The sequence below is a fragment of the Galleria mellonella genome, unplaced genomic scaffold, assembly GCF_026898425.1.
Source record: "Galleria mellonella isolate WM207_F2 unplaced genomic scaffold, CSIRO_AGI_GalMel_v1 utg133, whole genome shotgun sequence".
Classification (NCBI taxonomy): Eukaryota; Metazoa; Arthropoda; class Insecta; order Lepidoptera; family Pyralidae; genus Galleria; species Galleria mellonella.
In genome coordinates this window covers 183982-203708 of record NW_026441990.1, presented here as the reverse complement: position 1 = coordinate 203708, position 19727 = coordinate 183982, and the positions used below count along the sequence as shown (strand labels likewise).

General features: G+C 33.0%; 1 protein-coding gene across 3 annotated transcripts in view; it reads right to left on the bottom strand.

Moving 5' to 3' along the window:
- The window catches only part of LOC113511007 (anillin), a 74258-nt gene that overhangs the window by 27427 nt on the left and 27104 nt on the right, over positions 1 to 19727 (bottom strand). For all 3 annotated transcript variants that reach the window (XM_026894555.3, XM_026894556.3, XM_026894557.3), the window contains exons 8-10: positions 10366 to 10613; positions 4672 to 4906; positions 3137 to 3332 (exon numbers count right to left, since the gene is read on the bottom strand). In XM_026894555.3, coding sequence (XP_026750356.2) covers positions 3137 to 3332; positions 4672 to 4906; positions 10366 to 10613 — 679 coding nt within the window. The remainder of the gene's footprint in view (positions 1 to 3136; positions 3333 to 4671; positions 4907 to 10365; positions 10614 to 19727) is intronic.

The following is a 19727-nucleotide window of genomic DNA, read 5'->3' as shown; positions in this document are numbered from 1 at the left end:
AGTGGCTCGATTCTTATAATGAAAACCGCAATAGTACACGATACTATTTTTCAATCGCTCGTAACAGTGAAATAAATCAATTGTTGAAATCATTCCTCATTTCATCAGTTGAATCGTAATGTCATCGAGATTATTTTTGATTGATAATTATATTTATTATATGAAATACGAACGATGAACGAGTAGATTAATAATAAATCCTCTCGTATATAAATTAAAATGAATCGCTAAATGTGTTACTAAGCGCAAAACACGAGAATGAATGCACCAATTCGGCAATATTTTAAAAATTATTCTTTGGATGAAGTCAGGTTCTTATGAAAAAAAAAAAAAATGGATTATTCTTTCTTTTTTAAAATACACACATTTCAATCAAATATTGACGTTAGACGAATTTATTTCAAATGTATATTCCTTATTTCGACTTAAGAAATTAGTTAAGAGGATAGAAAAAATGAACCTAGTAGTCGGTAAATATGGAGCAAAACAATGCTTGTTTTGAGTGAAATCGAAATCTTTCCGTCATTTTAAGGTAGTGTAACTGAACATTTTTACCAAAAAGAAACATGCGTTGACAAAAGACAAATTATTTTAAGCTCTCCTCCCATACAATCATGACAGCTTAATGTGCTGTTACTTAGGAAGTATTACTTGCATATTTACTGTAATTTAAGTTAAATATACTATAATCAATATCACCGTACATATTACACACTGACATTTATTTTTAAACTAAACAGAGCTTGTACTGTGGATACTATATACTTAGATACGTATTTTTGTAAATACATATTTTTTTGTATTATTATTTAAATGGTGTAATAAAGAGTAAATTAGAAAATATTATACATATAAAACAAAGATGAATATGAATAGATATACACAAACATAAATGTTTATATAGTGTGGGTTCAAATTCGCAGCCCTGAGATGTAATAGTGTAATTTTAAACGCTTAATATCGACAATATAAAAAGAGATATCGATAAAAATTTAATTACTCATGATAGATTCAATTATGTTTTAGTAATTGATTTATATATTAAATATTGACCTAATGCAAACTATTAATAGAAAGGACAATATGTATTAAAAAGTCATCGAAAAAGTTAAGTCAAATTTCAGTCTAAATACGCAGGCACTACAATATTAGCTACCAGTCAATATTAGGTACATAAGTACTTGATAATTCGCAAATTATTATTGCTCATAAATACAGTCGTTGAATATACAACCTTATGTATTAACAAATAGATATTATTTACAAATAATGAAGCCAGCATTATATTAAAAGTTATTAATATTATAATTAGATATTAAATTGGCTGTTTTCAAAATTAGACCGTGATATTACAGAATCGATATTATTGTGAATATACAATAGAATTCAGAATTTTTAGCAATCATTGGCCTAATTTATAGATAAAATTTTAATAATAAAATAAAAATGATAACTCTATTCAGCGTCCACTGGTGGGCAATTAAATTTATTAAAATGAAGGCATCAACTCTATTTTATGCCATTTTATGTGCCATAAAAACGTATGTTATGCAATTTGTAATTAATTTTCATTTAATTATATATATACGTGTGATATTATGATACATTATATAAATAAATGGCTGAGATATATCTCAATGTCAACTAGATATTTAGTAGTCAACTATACCTATACTAAAACTAGTCTGGCAAGTACAAGTCGATTAAAGGATTGAAATAAATAAATATCACGTATACTTTTTTAAATATGTTTTGGTACATCGTGCATTTTAAATCCAGGATGTACCAATTTTATAAAGTTACAAAACTCTTTTTTATAACAAACAGGCAAAAGACCGACCGTGAACATTCTCAACACAGTTACAAGTTTGTCGAGTGTTGCCAGCATTTAATAATAATGTTTATTTAAAATGCACATATTAAAATTGTTGCCTTCATTTCCTGACAGGACTATGACAAGTTTAATAAACTCTTGAAAACATTTTTTTCAGCTTGGCACTAAAAGACAACTGCATGTTTTTCTTCCGATGTTTAATAAACTCTTGAAAACATTTTTTTCAGCTTGGCACTAAAAGACAACTGCATGTTTCTTCTTTCCGACCGATTTGAAAGGATCTAATTGTGGATTCAGGATGAATGAGTCTCTGTTTAAGACTCTTTTATACGCCGACGACCAAGTACTTTTTGCATCGTCGGAGTATGAATTACAACAAATGGTGACTATAATGAATGAAGCGTATGCAAGAAAAGGTATGAAAATAAATGCGAAGAAGACGAAGGTAATGGTTTTTGAGAGAAATGAAAGTTTAACGGCATGCCAGATTATGATAGGAGATGAAAAAGTAGAGCAAGTGAGTGAGTTTCTATATTTAGGTTCTTTGTTTACGAGGGATGGGAAGTGTGACAGAGATATTGAGAGGAGAGTAAAAGCGGGAAACAGTGTTAACGGTGCACTGCTCTCGATTATGTCAAGTAAAAATGTATCGAGCAAAGCTCGCCTTGCTATATTTCAAGGAGTACTGACACCAACACTCATGTATGGAAGCGAATCGTGGGTATGGCAGAAGAAGCATGAAAGTAAGATAAATGCTGTACAGATGAGAGCTTTGAGAAGTATGTGTGGTATTACTTTAAAAGATAGAGTAAGAAACAGTGTGATTAGAGAGAAGTGTGGACTGAAAGACGATGTAGTGACAAAAATTGAAAAAGGAATGTTGCGTTGGTTTGGTCATTTGGAGAGGATGGATGAAAGAAGAATTACGAAAGAGATTTATCGAGCAAGAATGAATGGAGATGTCGGTAGGGGCCGCCCTAGACGGACGTATGTCGACCAAATAGGCGACGTGCTGAAGAAGGGCCAAATTAAAAGTACCCGTAACCGACGAGCGTGTATGACAAGATTGATGAATGTGGAAGAAGCGAAAGAGGTTTGTTTGAATCGAAGCATTTGGCGTTCCATTGTTTCTGCCTACCCTAATGGGAGACAGGCGTGACAGATATGTATGTATGTATGTATGTATGTTTTTCTTCTTCTAATTTCCAGCAACCATTTTGATTTTTTGTCCCATTAAAATCTAACCTGAAAATTCAAATACAAAGGAAAAAGAATATACATTCTAAGGTATAATGTCCGCACCTTGATCCACCACAGTCGGAATATTCCTCTGGAGTGTGAGAATTATCAGTTTCAATGTCTGATAAATGCGGATAAAGACTGGTGGGTTGTTGCAAAACTGCACCATTCGTTTGCGGTCCCTTCTTATCATTCACTTTTATCCTTTTAACGTCATCTAGAACTGATAATACTACTGGTGAATCCTGGGATTGTGAACCTGAAAAAGAAATACATTTATAAACATTTTTTTTATAGAGATATCAAAGAATATTACAAAATTTGAACCACATCGTATAGCGCCATCTAGACAACAACCAAGCACAGCCATGAAGAGGCACAGACCCGATAGTATACTATGGGTATTAGACAACAGACAGAAATCTTACTTATTCCGTAAATAAATACAATTGAAATACACACAAAACGCTTTGAACAATATGAATGGAAACAATTTATGTTGACAGTTTTAATTAAAATATCAATTACATTAAAAAAGGAATTAAAATAAAAAAAAATCTCGTGTAACCACCAAAAAGTACATTGCTCTATATGTAAAAAAAACATTATAGACCGAAGCATCAATTGAATACAAATGAAGGAAACCTACTTTGTGAGGTACGCGGCGAATAATAATGTGATATCTTGATAGTTAAGTAAATTAAATATCTAAGTATTATTACATTTAGATCTTTTAGCATCCGCCTGACGAAATTATGTAGTGAGTCAGACCCTTCCAGTATTTAAGGTTCACTTTCCAAAACGTTTCTTTAGAATAACAAAATCCGGTTTATATTACGCAGAAATAATGAATCATAAAATATATGGTGAAACCATTAAATGAGAAACTTGTATTTATAATTAAACAAACTGTATATCTATTGAATATTCAAATTATTTTCCATAACAAACAAAAATTCGAAAGTGATGAAATGTACCTATTTTTTTTAAAGTTAAGCAATGTACAGGACATGTCAAACTTACATTTTTATTACATGTATAGATAAATAATAATTAAAGATTGTGTGTAACGAAAAAAAGACTTCAATTGTGACAAAACCAGTTATTTCCGTCTAAAAACTAAATTACTGAACCGATTTTAATAAAATTTCTATTGGACCAATCTGTAAGTACATATGTTTTTAGATACAAAAAAAGAATTTTCCAAATCAGTTTAGAACATAAAAAAATATAACCGAATTGAAAATCTTTTTGAAGACGGAAAAAGTTAATAATCTTATTACTCGTAATAAAATAAAATTATAACTTGATGGTGTATATACTTGGAATATAAGAAAAAAAAAAAATAAGAGCAATAGATGTTAACACAATAATTTTTAGAAATTTTGTATGTTTGTTCCGGCATCACGCAAAAACTACTGCATCAAACTCAATACAGTTTTCACAGTTATATTCCTGAAGGTTTTACTTGAACTGGCATATTTTATTTTTATACGTCATGTATAAGTGGATTTCCTACTTTTGAAAATCATGTATATGAAGTGGTGAAAAGCTAGTATTGAATAGAAATTAATGTAAAATAAATCTTTTGTACTTACTTCTCCTTTTTACAGGTTGTGACCCTACAACTTTATCATTTTCCTTCTCGGCCTCTTTGTCACAGGGTTGCTCTTTATCGTTGGTCGTTTTGGGTATGTTTGAAATAATTTCTGGCTTTTTGCTGGCCAAGGCTAAACTTGTCGTGCTGCCCATCAGCGGAGCTTTCTCTGATGGATCATGTTCACTGTTATCATCCTCTGAATCGCTGTGATCTTCGGATGTCTGAGGTTTAGGCTGAAAACGGACATGAGATAAGCGTTTTATTTTAGAATTCATATTTTAAGCTTAAATTATGCTAATATTGATACAAGAGTCATGACTTTTACCACCTTGACTTTTAGTCATGCCCCTCGTATCTGATGCAAATATGTAAAATAAGTTTTTAATAATAAATTCGTGATTTATTGAATAGGTTAAATTAAGGTTACTAGAAAACGATGAGTATATCATAATAAAGATCTTTAGTAAAATAAATATCTAATTTAAACTTTTATTGTCCTTATACTAGGGCGAAGCAAAGACGAGGATTATTTTTAGTCTGAGGGAATAATGTGATGTATTATTTTTTTATAACAATTTGAAAGGTAAACAAGCTGATAGCCAAACATGAATATCTGATAACACATCGTGATGGGCATAGTATGGGTTGCCCTTTTTTAAGACTTTTTTTAATGGATGATAATCCCGCCTCCACTAATGTTATACACTATAAAAAAACGTGACATAAACCTATTTTATTTTATTGTGCTATTGAACTGTTTTGTCTCTTTCTTTTAAGTTAAATTCCCAATTTGAAAGCAAGTGACTAAACACTGTAATAATTAAAATAGATTTGTACATGGTCTTAGTTTTAATGAAAAAGGGAGTAAGATGTTATGCCTCTCTGCTCTGTAATTTCACTGCTATATCCCGGCCTTCAAACCAAATTATGTAAGTATAGCTACTTCTAGAGCGGCTGAAACGTGAGTGGAAGGGAAGTACTAAAGCAGACGACTTGACAAAATCTCTGTTAAACGATTTTTTATGAAATTTGGAATGACAAACAAGCTGATGGTATATTTGATAAAAAGCAGTAACTGTCGCTTAGAGATATGAACAGTACGATGGATACTTCAAAGTATATTGTCATGTCTATGGTAATCCTTATGGGTTTCCAATCTTGCCCCCCTACACAAAGTATAAATGATCTTTCCTTTTTATATATAATATTACTACAGAAAATTAACACCTTCCCGCCCTTGTTCCCTATCTAATTGAGGTCGAGGTAATATGTTTTTATCTTCCATTATTACTATTTACATTCTCTTTATTTACTTAATTTACAAAAATAAACTGTATTTTCAAACTCAAAAGGCATTAATTATGAAAGTTGGCGATATTAATGGTCTCGAGAACAAAATGAAACCGACTTAGATCCGTATAGTTCTTTGTCTTGAATTCTGGTCTATTTAAAGTGTCTACTGCAACTATTTGTGACAGAGGACTTTTGAAACGAGTCATGACTTCACAGCTTATTCTTTGTTTACAAGACTTTTACGACTGGCGATGTTGACGATGCCACAACATGTAGGTCAGAAAATTAAAAATATTTAATTCAACTTGTTTAAAAGTATAGTTTTAAACAGCAAATCTGATTCGTAACGTTTGTATTTGGTCTCTATGTATATGTCTCATTTTAGAAACTCTGGCTGAATTCATCAGGCCACATTTGATGTATTTTAGCACGTAGGTAATTATCCCCAGAGGGAATTTTTTTTAATAAATGATAATGGAATGGTACCTCGCCTGCGCTAACGATATACGCTGGCGGGGCACCAGTGAGGGATGATAGGTGAGAATGTAGTCCATTGTGATGAACACTACACAATGAGTGTTCATCACAATGGATACACTTGGAATTGAACATGATGGTTTCCAGAAGGAACAGCGAGAAGGTCAACTTGACAGGGCGTATTACCAGCAATGGTACTACTATACTATACCATTATTAACAGTCCCTTCTCCTTTGTTATACTTTTACGCCTAAACTCTTGAATTGATTGGTATTTTTCTCCCGGTCGGTGAACATATTTCGGTCAAGGAACGAAACCTGGGGGCCTACATGAAATGAAATTCCGAAGTTTCGGACTCAATTTCGTGTTTTCGTTCATACCAAAATCGGCCCAGTAAATGGAGCTTAACATTTCATTCGTCATAAATCCTACCATAAAAGTCCAAAATAATAATATTTTAATATTTTTAATGTTTTTAAACGGTAAGTATTATGTAATTTTAACATCAAATTTGTGTTCGGCTCCGAAATTTCATAAAACATTTCATGGTAGGCCCTCAGGGACGGAAGTCGCGGGTAATCGCTAGTGTTATAATAAAAAAAAGGGATAGCAAAAACATTGATAGAAATTTTAGAACAAAATATAAAACTGCAATAAACCATAAGAGAATGAAATAATGTTGTAACATGATGAGTCATCAAAATCGTGACATGAACCCACAAGGGTCAACGTACTGAAATTCTACGATGCAAAGCAATAAACTAAATGTCACTAAACCTATATTATATTAAGAAGAATGCCTTCCAGTTTATACAAGACTAGCGAACCATACCGGCTTCGCATAGTATTTCCAAGAATAAAATATAGCCCATGTTATTCGCTGATAATATAGCTTCCTATACGTGAAATAATTTTAGAGACTAGTTATGTAGTTTTTGAGTTAATCAATTACAAACAAACACAAAAAATCGATTATTTTTTGTTCGTAATATTAGTTCAGAAAAATAAAGAGTGTGTTTTAAACCTATAGATATGACAGTCAGGAGTGGTGAGAAGTGATACAAATACCGCTGACAAACAAACATCGCCGGGGGGAAAGGGATTGTTAGTAATGGAGACTGAGAATCCCATTGCTAGCAATATAATCAACCAGGTCGACCTACTCGCGGTTCCCCTTAGAAACTATCATGGTTAATTCCTGATGAATTCATCATGATGGGCTAACTGGCCTGTTTTCATTCTCATCTATCAACTTTCACTAGTGCTCCGTCAGCGTATCCCGTTAGCGCAGGCGGGGTTACCATACCATTTTCACCCTATCTATCTATCCTATTTAAGAGCTGCGCTCTTGTCGGTGGAGCTCTTGTCACTCATTACGCCTTTCAGCGAGTCTCTTCACCTCACCATTTTCACCCCTCAAAAAAAAAAAAAAAACAAACAGCGCCATTAATTAATTCATAATAGTAATTTTAATTTCTAAACCATCCTGTGCCGTAGCATAATCTACGTTGCTTTACTACCTATGTATATTTAAAATATTATGTCTGTATGTATCGGTCCCGCGATAGTCACGGGTAAAAGCTAATGTTTTATAAACATATCGTAGCATTTAATGTGCAAATGGCAGTGAGAAATGGCGAAATCGTTTCTACAAGTTTCTAAACAAACATTGAGACGAGGCATTTTTCATTTGACTTATCTGACGCAATCGTAGTTGACGCCGCGGTTTGAGTTAAAATTATCACATTTTTATTATGGTACCTATTAAAGCTCTTTTGTAGTCATCCGACGAAAGTTCGTCTTATGCTGGGCACTCTGTATTACGTATATTAATAATATCTACAAGTTTCCCTTTTAGAATATAATTTACTATTTTTTACACAAAAATATTTGGTAACGTGTGAAACTAAAAATTGCAAAACAACAAAGCCTTTGAGATCTCTCTACCACATTTATTGTCATTAATTATCCAAACAATAAATAAAGGAATTGTATTTATTGTTTTACAAATGATGACAGCATTAGCAGAGAAAATTAATATGAAATAATTAAACTGACCTAAAGATGAATGTTCATAAAAAAATGCAATGAAACGATGAACACATAAATTTTAATAAAACTAATAAACCCGCCCTTATGCTATTCATTCGTAGAAGTCAGTCTATACTAATAGATATAGAATTTGCAATTTTTTTTATACGACTTAGAATAGCAAACAAGCCTATAGACATGAGCAGTACCATGGAAATAACAGAGTATACTGTTTTGCCCATGATACCCCCATGCGTTGCCATTCCTGAGGATTCAGGTGTTGTTCCTCTGTACCCAGTAAATTCACGCCATATCCCACCCTTCAAACCGAAACACAGCCATGCAAACACAATTGCTTTACGGTTGAAACACGAATGGGACAGAGGCCAATTCTAACATATCTATATGCATTAACCACAAATATAATAATCCTATAAGCATACAATGTGTACTTAATACGATAAGACACTAAGACACTAATACGATAAGGCAGAAACGGTAATAAAAAACATGGAAGAAAAGAAGAAGCAGAACAAGACATACGTAAAAAAAATACAAGTGACCATACATTGCTGTGTGACGTCAAAAAGGTTAAAGACCGGTTTACCCAATTGATCTCGTAATATACAAACACATTATCACGACATGGTTTTGTTTAATATTAATTAAATTTGAAGAGACGAAGGAATAACTTTTGTCTTCTTCTAAACACTGCAGAGGGAAAGAGATACATATATGTATTGAAAACAGAGCAATATAAAGCACAAATGTGAATAGTAGCACGAGTACTCGGTACAGGAATAACCAGGGAAGGGGAAAAGCGAGCCTAGTGGTATGTGCTGTCTAAATAAAGCATTGTAAATTCTTTTCCTTTGACTGATTTTAAAGGTCGGTACTAAAATTGTGTACTACAAAGCAACTAACACCTCTATTATATGTCAAAATGAATTGAGACATTTTTGACATAATCGAATAGGAATCGAATCGAAAACGCATCGTATTGATATCTATTCCATTTGATTTTCAATTGATATAAATTCGATTACGATGATTGATGACATTAGTGTCATCAATCATCAATTAACGTTATAAATACAATTACAGAGTGACCTTTCAGAAGAACATTTCTATCCTTAAATTGGAACACATTTAGAATTAGATCTACGATCTACACAGTGACTATCCCATATCGGCTCTAATGTAATATCGTTAAATGCCAGTATGAGTGATAAATTAATATAATTATACGGGTATGATGCGTATGACATCAATAACTGTTTAAACACGTAAAACATTCATTCTTTCATTCATTTTCCATAATCTCAATCAATATTGGAAACAAATATTGAGTACACACATGTTCTTTTGTATCTATTTTATGTGCGAAATAATAATAATTTCTAGTTAACTAATTCTATCCCGCGGTTTCGCCCCCGTGAATCCATATACCAAACTTCATTTCAATATGTTTTTTTATAGAACTTAAAATGGCAAACAAGCTGACGGCCCACCTGATGGAAGATAGTAACCGTCGCCTATACACATGAGCAGTAGCATGGGCATAACAGAGTATACTGTTTCGCCCATGATACCTTCCATGCGTTGCCATTCCTGAGGATTCAGGTGTTATTCCTCTGTACCCTGTAAATTCACGCCATATCTTACTCTTCAAACCGAAACACAGCCATGCAAATACAACTGCTTTACGGTTGAAACACGAATGTTTAGTTGTTTCCGCATAAGGACTAACAAATATCCATCTGGACGTTTGTTATTATATGTATATTCGTATGTCCACAAGGATGTTTCCTTACAAACTTTCGCATTTATAATAGTAATATTATAGCTATTTTAGGTATAATTAGAGAAAATATTATAAAACATTCTTACCTTATAATGGAATCGATTCTGTAGCATCTCCATCTCTTTCTCTCTTTCCTGTTTAAATTTATTCGCAATGGTCGTCTCGCTTATCGTTTGCTCTTTACTGAATAAAGCCGCCAGTTTGCCTTTTATGCCACCTCCGATGGAACTCTGACTAACGTTGTCTTCGGCGACTACTTCTTTTGAATTTGTTCTAGAACTACTGGCCAACTTTTTTGGAGTGGTGCTTGGCTGTACAGTTTGTGTGGTTTTGCCTAAAAAAAAGTTATGATATAAAATATGAACGTAAAAAAGAGACTGAATTAACAATAATTAATTCCTGGTGCCAACTACTTTAAATGATAAAATTATTTGGATAAATAAAAAAAAATATGCGTTTATATAATAATAATAATACTTGCAAACTTTGAAATTTTCTGAGAAATATGAAAAAAAAATCCTATCCAGTTATCGCCCGCATAACATTATAACCGTTATGTTAATGTATCTGGTACTCAACATATGCTTTATATGTATTTTATTTTTTATTTTTACTGGGAAACCAAAGATTTTTAAATAATTTAGAATGACAAACTACAGTGATAAAATTAACCTTTGTCTATACACATGAACATTATAAATAGGCTGTGCATATTACAACGTGTGATACCCATGATGTACCTTTTTTTTTACAACACTGGGGGCAAACGAGCATGCGGCTCACCTGATGGTAAGTGACTACCGCCGCCCATGGTCACCCACAACACCAGCGGCATTGCAGGTGTGCTGCCGGCCTCTCGCACTACTACCGAGGATTACGGTGTTATAATTCCATACGCATACTAATATTATAAATATGGGGGAAAGGAATTGTCAGTAGCTCTACTGTTAGCAATATATTCTATCAGATCGATCTCCACGCGGCTCCCCCTAGAAGCCATCATGGTGGTGGTTGAATTTGTCATGATGGGTCAATTGACCTTCATTCATCCTCTCCTGTCATCAATCATTGGTGCCCCGCCAAGGTATATTGATAGTGTAGACGGGGTTGAAAATGGAATTGTATTCCATTTTCACATATAAAAATAATCCATACGCAATAATGTCAACGTACAAGTTTTTACGTTCACGCTTGACAACATAATTCAAAATTGTGTTCCGACAAAAAAAACCAACTTCATCTGTGGCAAAACCAGTTATTTTAATTAAAAACCAATCGATTAAACGAATTTTAATAAAATTCCTATATGACCAATCTGAAAGTATATCCTTTCAGCTAGAAGAATTTTCCAAATCGGTTTAAAATTGATGGAATTATGAGATAAACGAAATAAAACAAAAATACAACCGAAGTGAGAACCCCATTCTTTTTCAAGTCGGTTGAAAAGCACGAGTAAGGCAGGGGTACCCATATATACGACTCTGTAGTCTTATTTCTCGCTATTTTTTTGGGGAATAAAAAAGAATACTCTGCAAAAACAGCGATGAGTAATCGTGACACAAAATCGGCTCATAAATTAGGGAAGATATCGTGTAACACACACAAAAAAAAGGCAAATCGAGAATCTTGTCTTTGAAATATAAAAAACAATAAATTTAAAAGTCGTCAGTAAAGGTTAAAGGTAAAAAAGGAAACAGGAATATCACAATTTTTAAGTATTTTTTTCACAAGGAGAAACTAGCATGCGGCATATCCGATAACAAAAATAATCTTACATTTGATCCGAGCTGGGGCTACATTGTTTTTATGTTAGACCTATTATTTAGTTAAGACCGATAAGGTGTTTAAGAGGTTGTTTCAATAAATACATTGTACAACTTGTTAAACCCGGGCCGCTTGGTCGCGACCTCGCCATGACTTGGCTGAACATCTGTTTTATCTGACCTACATATAGCGGATTAATATAAAAGTAATTATGTTTCCAATTTTTTTTATTGTTAGAACAATTAAAATGGTATTGTTACAGGTCGGCCAATTGGGTTGAAAACATATATTTTTTTGTATTAAGAGTTTTTTTTTTTAATAAAAATAAAACGATACTGCGGTATTGTTATAAGTGAGCGATAATAGATAATGGATGATAATGAAATGGTAACCCTGCCTGCGCTCAAGGTATACGCTGGCGGGACACCAGTGAGGGATGATAGGTGAAAATGAAAATAAGTCCGTAGTCAAGTGATTATAACGGAAGCCCTATAATTTCGTCATTACATAGTTTGACAAATTATTTCATACTTTTTATTCACAATAGATGGAATATACCCGTGTCTTGGGCCCATATTAATTTTGTGAGTACTGAAGTTGCCATTTTCCTTTGCGGAGCAAAATTGCTTCTTGCGATATATCTTTATATTTTTACATATAAACAGACGATTCTGCGTTCTAAATTCAAATCACATTTCATCAACGTATCATCAGTTTAAAACAAGAACAGTACGATTTTATAGTACTGAAATTATTAGTCACGATTGAAGTTTTTTTTTTTTTGCAAGAGCAAGTATATATTTATTCTGAATTGACTCTTATTAGTATTGAATTTAGAAGATAAAGGATACTACTGTTCCCACGCTTCTTTTGTTTATCAACTTTTTCTCTGTCTACATTACATTTTCTAAGAAAAAGGGACCTGACCTGCACCAACACTTGATAAGATGGTCAACAATGTGATCTTGTTTTGTTTCTATCCCCGTGTCTTTCTTGGCCGTCTATTTAAGGCTTGCATAGATGACAAACATTTTTCTTGACCGTCTTTTTAAAACCTGCGCATGCGCACCCGACGAACATTTACATTTTTCCGATGGAAAAAATTCCCTATGTGTAAACTGAGTACTATCACAAGACGTGTGCGTAGCGTTTGTGAAATTTTAGAGGTTTGATTATAATTGGACTTGAATTTACACAAAAAAGACAAACAATATCAATATACTGTTTGCCTTTTTGTACAACGTAACCTTAATGGCCTACGCAATCGTGGACCATTAAGGTTACGTTTGATATACACATTATGTACACTAATTTAAAGTTTAAGAAACCACTATTGAGTAAACGCCTGCCTATTTGAAAATTCCATCGATTTTCTTATTGATTCCATATTGGCCACTTTCATATTGTTTTAGCGAGTTACCTCTTACTATGAAATTTAGGTATAATTAATTAATTGAATTTACCTTTTCACGAATCTGAGTGTCTAGCTGAATCTATCTAGGGGAATCCCAGTTTAAGGATTAGGAAATTCATGTTATGATCTGAATTTCAGTCACAATTGAAGTAAGTTTTTTTGAGACGTATCATAATTAACAAAACATAATGACATATTAACCAAATATACTGATAACATACTCAAGTGATATTTGACATAAGTTCTATTTGTTATTATCTTTCAGTTAGTACAGGGATTTTACAATCACGGAAACCACGCTAATTGCACACTGCATTGTTCTACGATGCAATAAACATCGTTCTAAACACGTTGACACGTTTGTCAAACAATGACTTATTATCTACTTACAGCCTTAAGAAGTTACGAAATGTGAATCGACAGGTAAGGTATTTCTTTTTTAACTAAAAATATAAATAGTTCACTTACAAGAAACTTTTTACGAGATCAAATACACCGTCACTATCAAATTGGTATTTTCATGACAAAAATCCAAAGAAGTGTCACAAAAAATGTTCACGTACACTGGCCACGAGATCACGAATTTGACGTAAAAAATAAAAATGTATTCTAAATTTAAAATTTAAAAAGACCCGAGTGTTCTGTACGGCGCGCGCCGCAACGAGGAATGGCGCCCGTATCGCAAATCGTAAGTCTACCTCCACCTCTCAAACTCTCAATAATGATCGACGCTTCCGAATCCCACGCCTGGGTCAGCCGCTGTCAACCTTTTGTTGCCACGTTACGCATCAATGGCATCTCATTCATCGTAAGCGTACAGCTACGATTTCCATCTGTCTGTAGCGTGGTAATAGGCTATTAATTTTACTGAATAATCACAATGAAATTGGGTACTTAATTGGAAAAACGATTAACTGTATTATTTAGATTTTTTTATAAGTATTTAATATTATTTTTTTATAATCGAATTTGACAAAAAAGACAACAGTTACAATAAAGGCAAGTTTTTAAAACTAAATTTTATTCTACAACAATGTTTAAGTTCATCTCTAGTGTCTAGAGTTTTAAATGAAACGTTTTTATTCGAAAAAAAAATCTGTTTTTAACTTTTTTCTTTTAGTTTGTTTCTATACCCCAAAAAACTTAGTTTTTTTTTTCGAAAACTCGTAGATACAGTAAGTACAATTATTAGCAAAAAGAAACATTCTGTACACTGAGATCAGATTCTCTAATTACAACTATCATAAAGACAAAATAAAACATATTGCAAGATTTAAAAAATAAGTAACAAGTTTTGAATATATGTTATAAAGATATACGTATACAATGGAAAGGGCCTCATAACTTCGTGTTGGGAACGCAGTCAAGGTTGACGACTCCTGACCTGCTTAGCCTTGGTGGTCGAAGCACTAATGTCGCGTAACTTAATTCGGAGATGCATTTACTTGTTTGCTCATCACATCGACTTTTAGACAACCATTACGTAAGTGATATAAGGATGTATTAATATTAAAGGGGGCAGTGGTCGTTTACGTAGAATATGTTTATACATTTTGCTTCAAAAAGTTTCTTTTTTTTTTTTAATTTAGAACTGCAAACAAGGCAAAGGTCCACATGATGGAAAGCAGTAACTGTTGTCTATAGACATGAACAGCGCCTTGGACGATACAGAATACTCTGTGATACCTATGCTACTTCTAATACGCTGCAATTCTTAAGGATTATGGTAGTTTTTAGTGTGCTAACTGGAAGGACACCAGTGAGAATAAGTGAAGATGAAAGCAGGTCAGTTGCTCCACCGTGACGAATTCACTAAGAATTAATCATGACTTTTTCTAGTGGTACCATATTTATGTTGATACGATAGATGTTCAAACAAAATTTGAAAATTATTTGTTTGTCATAGATATTCGTTTTGCGTTTAGGTGATAAAAAGTTGAATATTTCAAATATCTTTTAGTAAGTAACTGCATAAGTACAGACAAGGGTATTTTGTATGAGCAAATTTTAAATCTACATTTTACTTAAAAGGATTTTCCCCCAACGTGATTATAATGAAGAAAAAAACATTGTAAGAAAAATATATTTGAGAATAGTCAGCAATACTGCATTTGAATTAACGATAATATTTTGTTAATGTTTTCATACATTTTGAATTTAAATATCAATAAAAAAAGTTGCGTAGACTGACATATCAAGCTATATATTACGGCTTCGCCCGTAGTTGTATTGTGATATTGAATACCCTATAAGATTTCTTAAGAAATTAGTTATCAAACGCAAAAATAATTTTTCAAATCTATATATTCTTCAAAATATAGGTAATTCGAAAGATTAGTGCATTCAAACAGACACAATCTTTTCTATTTTATATATTGGTATAGTATAAATTTGTTTTCAATTGAGAGATAAAATATCCTTATATAGATAGGTTTAAAGTGTTACGGAATATCTTTGTACATTATGATTTTATTTTGACAAAAAAAAATCCTGATAGGGCATTTATCAGCACATATTTTGCAGCATAATTTGTGGCTGCAGCTAACTCATACACAAACGATATATCACCTTTGGAAAATGTACTTTATATACAAAAGAGACAAAAAAAAACATCGCTGCTAAGAACATCTTAAAATTCCAATCAGTGACAGAAATTAGCAGCAAACTTTAGAAGGAAGGAAAGAAAAAGGGTGAACACTAGATCACAGACGTTGCAGTGTTACAGGTTTTTCCGCCTAGCAAAGCCCACTACTCAATACTAAAGCATTTGTCAAATCAAATCAAAAATATCATTGTGAATCAAATTAAACCGAGTGAGTGAGAGTTACTCTCAGGCTCGTTGAATTCTAATACATTCTAATATGAGCAACTGTTGAGTATCTTGCGGGTTCTTCTCAGATAGCAACAGCAATAGAATCATAAAAGACGATGGATTTAAAAGATTATAAAAACGAGCGCATTTAAATAAATATTATTTCTATTACATTCACGAATTTTTTTATGGAATCCGTTAACTTCCGTGATCCTTCGTTGATTTCTCAAAATGAAATTTTCTTATTGTGTTTTGATAATTTCAACAAATTCAATGTACAGTGCTTAACAGCTTCGCTTCCGTGGGTTACATGTAAACAGTATACATAATTACTAATGAGTTACAGTAACTATATAACAAGCAGTCACATTCACGGTAATGATAGCGAAAGGGACGAGACGCCTGGTAATGGACGTGCTATTTGGCAAGTGAAACGGTAATGAGGTTGTATACAATTGAATTATATGGTGCATGCATTGCTATGTGGTGCAGCGTATAAGAAAATTTTCACCTCATTTTCATTTACAAATAACTTAAAAACCTGTATTTTAAGTAAGTTACTTAGTTTAAATAATTTGTGAGTGTTCTCATATCTGTTTGCGACATCGTAATACTCAAACAGTGAAGCATTTTTTTTTTAAATAATAGCTTATAAATAAGGACTCGTCGTGTTCGAAACCAGTTAGACCACCCTTAATATAAAAATGTGTGTAAAGCCGATTATAATAATTCCAATACTTTTTTATTTAAAGGATGTAAGAGAGACGTACCGGATAAATATGCTTTATTTTTATTTGAAGAATTAAAGAGATGGAAAGGGTGAGAATATGCCTTATTTACACCACACACATATCTTTGGATAAAAATAACAGTTGCATTCATTTAGATAATTAGCATAAGCGAAACAAAGAGGCCTTATACGACAATTTTTTCAAGGCAACCTTTGGAAACGTAGTAGATTACATAATTGATAATTATTATGCAAAATAATGGTAAGTGGGAATTAAATATGAAATAAATCTATCTATGCCGAGACCACAAGGCAACAGGTCAATAATGTATATTTTTTTTATTTTTCAACAATATAAATCAATTATAAGCGTATAGAAAAAACGCAGTTTTTCTATGTACACTCGATCGATGTCCACTTTCCCTCCGACATCAGATAAACAGATAATGGCCAGCCAAGTGTTACAGCCGAAGATTCGTTCCGTTACTCTGAAAGCCAGTTTGGCCAATAACGCCATTGTAATTTAGAAAGCGCATTATGCAAGCGGCGACACGAACAAAGTGCAGTTATAAGGAGCATATTCATTAGTGCGTGTCCTTTTAAATAAAAAAAAAAATATTCAACTTAGAATGGCGAATAAACTTATGGATCACCTAATGGAATGTGAAAAAGCCGCCTGTTTGAAATAGGACGTATTGTTCCACTGTTTATATTATAGTAATCGTATGTTTTGTTTGTTCTAAAATTTGACTTCCAATTATGTGGCTAATATCAGCATTCTAAGCGATGAAGTGAATCACAATATAAATAAGGACATATTTCTGTTGTCATTTTAGTTTCTAGCTATTATTTATCATGTTTATAACGGGGTCCTAAAGGTACATTAATGAAATGTAAAAAAAAAAAGTTACTTTTCTGCCCACAAACACTGCATAATTTTAAAATCGATTATTTGTTTCGATTTGTTACGAATATAATTTAGAAAGTGTTTCTGTAATAATTTCCAATTAACTTGGTTACCTTTTCATTAAAACAGACTGTAGTTTAATTAATTACATTTATTTCTTAATATGATCGACAAAAAGGAAATAAAATAGTGTACATACACCCTTAATTGGTTGGAGTCACAGACAATACGAGGCTGGGGTATTTGCATTTTTGAACGGGCAACGTTTAGCTGTAAGTAATGCACAGTATTGTATTTTAATAATACAATAGTCAGCACGTATTCCAAATTATGAGTAGCGGGTTGACTTAGCAATATATGCATATGCGTACCACGCATGCACAAATCAGGCAAATACTTGTGACATATTTTCGTATTTTTTTTTATGCAATATACATATAATGACAATAAAAGTACTAGTCAACTCGTTGGGAAGTGCTGCCTATGTATATGAACAGCACTACAGATATCACAGAATATATTCTGATAACCACGATGCTGTTCGTGCGTTATTTATGAGGATTATGGTGTTGTATTTCCGTATATACCCTGTAATTACAAAACACAGCCATGGAGACAGTTGTTAGGCGGCTGAAACACGAGTAAAGCAGACGTCTCTAAAGACTCCTAATATCATATCAGCTGTTAAATGTCCGCTGCTGAACATAGGCCTTCTCCTTGGGGGGAGTTTGAAAGTAATTGCCACGGTTGGCAAGCGGGATGGGAACCGCAGTTCGGTTTTGGTGATGTTTTAAGAGAGACGCTGTAGCCCATCCCCCGACCATTCAGTCCACTTAGTCGCCTGTTACGACACCCACGGGAAAGAAAGGGGTGGTCCATTCTATGCTGAGACCATACAGCCTAGTAAATAAATATACCAATATGTAAATGTATCAATACGTAATACGTATGTATGAAAAACGTATATCATTGGATAGACTGTACGCTAATCGCCATCTAGGTTTTAAATAAAAAAAGTACTAGTTCCCTATTGCTAATAATACTTTTTTTTTACGTAGTAACGTAGTACTACTTTACAAGTACCTACATTTCCTTGCCGCAAACTAAATCTTTTTTTTCGATTGTATAAACAAATTACTTGAGAGATCCGAAAAATGTATTAAGTATAAGGGAGAATATATTGAAAACGAAAAATAGTTTCATGTTTACTTTCAACCCTCTTCCTCCTTATTCCGTGAACTTTTTGACCTTCCCTCGTATGATATGATTCTAAAGATATCCCACAGGTCCAAATCACAGGGTACAGAGGAATAACATCTGAGTCCTCAGGAATGGCAACGCATGGGGGGTATCATGGGCGAAACAGTATACTCTGTTATGTCCATGGTACTGCTCATGTCTATAGGCGACGGTTACCACTTTCCATCAGGTGGACCGTCAGCTTGTTTGTCATTCTAAGTTGTATAAAGAAAAATCTGCTCAAGCATTTAGAAGTGACGATGAAATGTAGAAACTCACAAACATACGGGAACCCTGAAAACATAACACTCCTTTTTTGGACAGTCGTGTAAAAAGGACATCAGACGAGGCCATTACTGTACATTCGACGTGAAAATTATCATTTACATTAACTAAACCAGGTAACACAGTTTTACTGTTTTGTCACCGTTAGCAAATTTGGCACGTCTATTTAAAGGACTCGCCAAGTGATTAGATAAATATGTTTATGTTTCTGAGAAGCAGTGTTGCCAGATTGGATATATTTTCGCTATTTTGGGCAAAAAAAAAATTATGTTCGCATAATTTTGGAAAAATGAAATT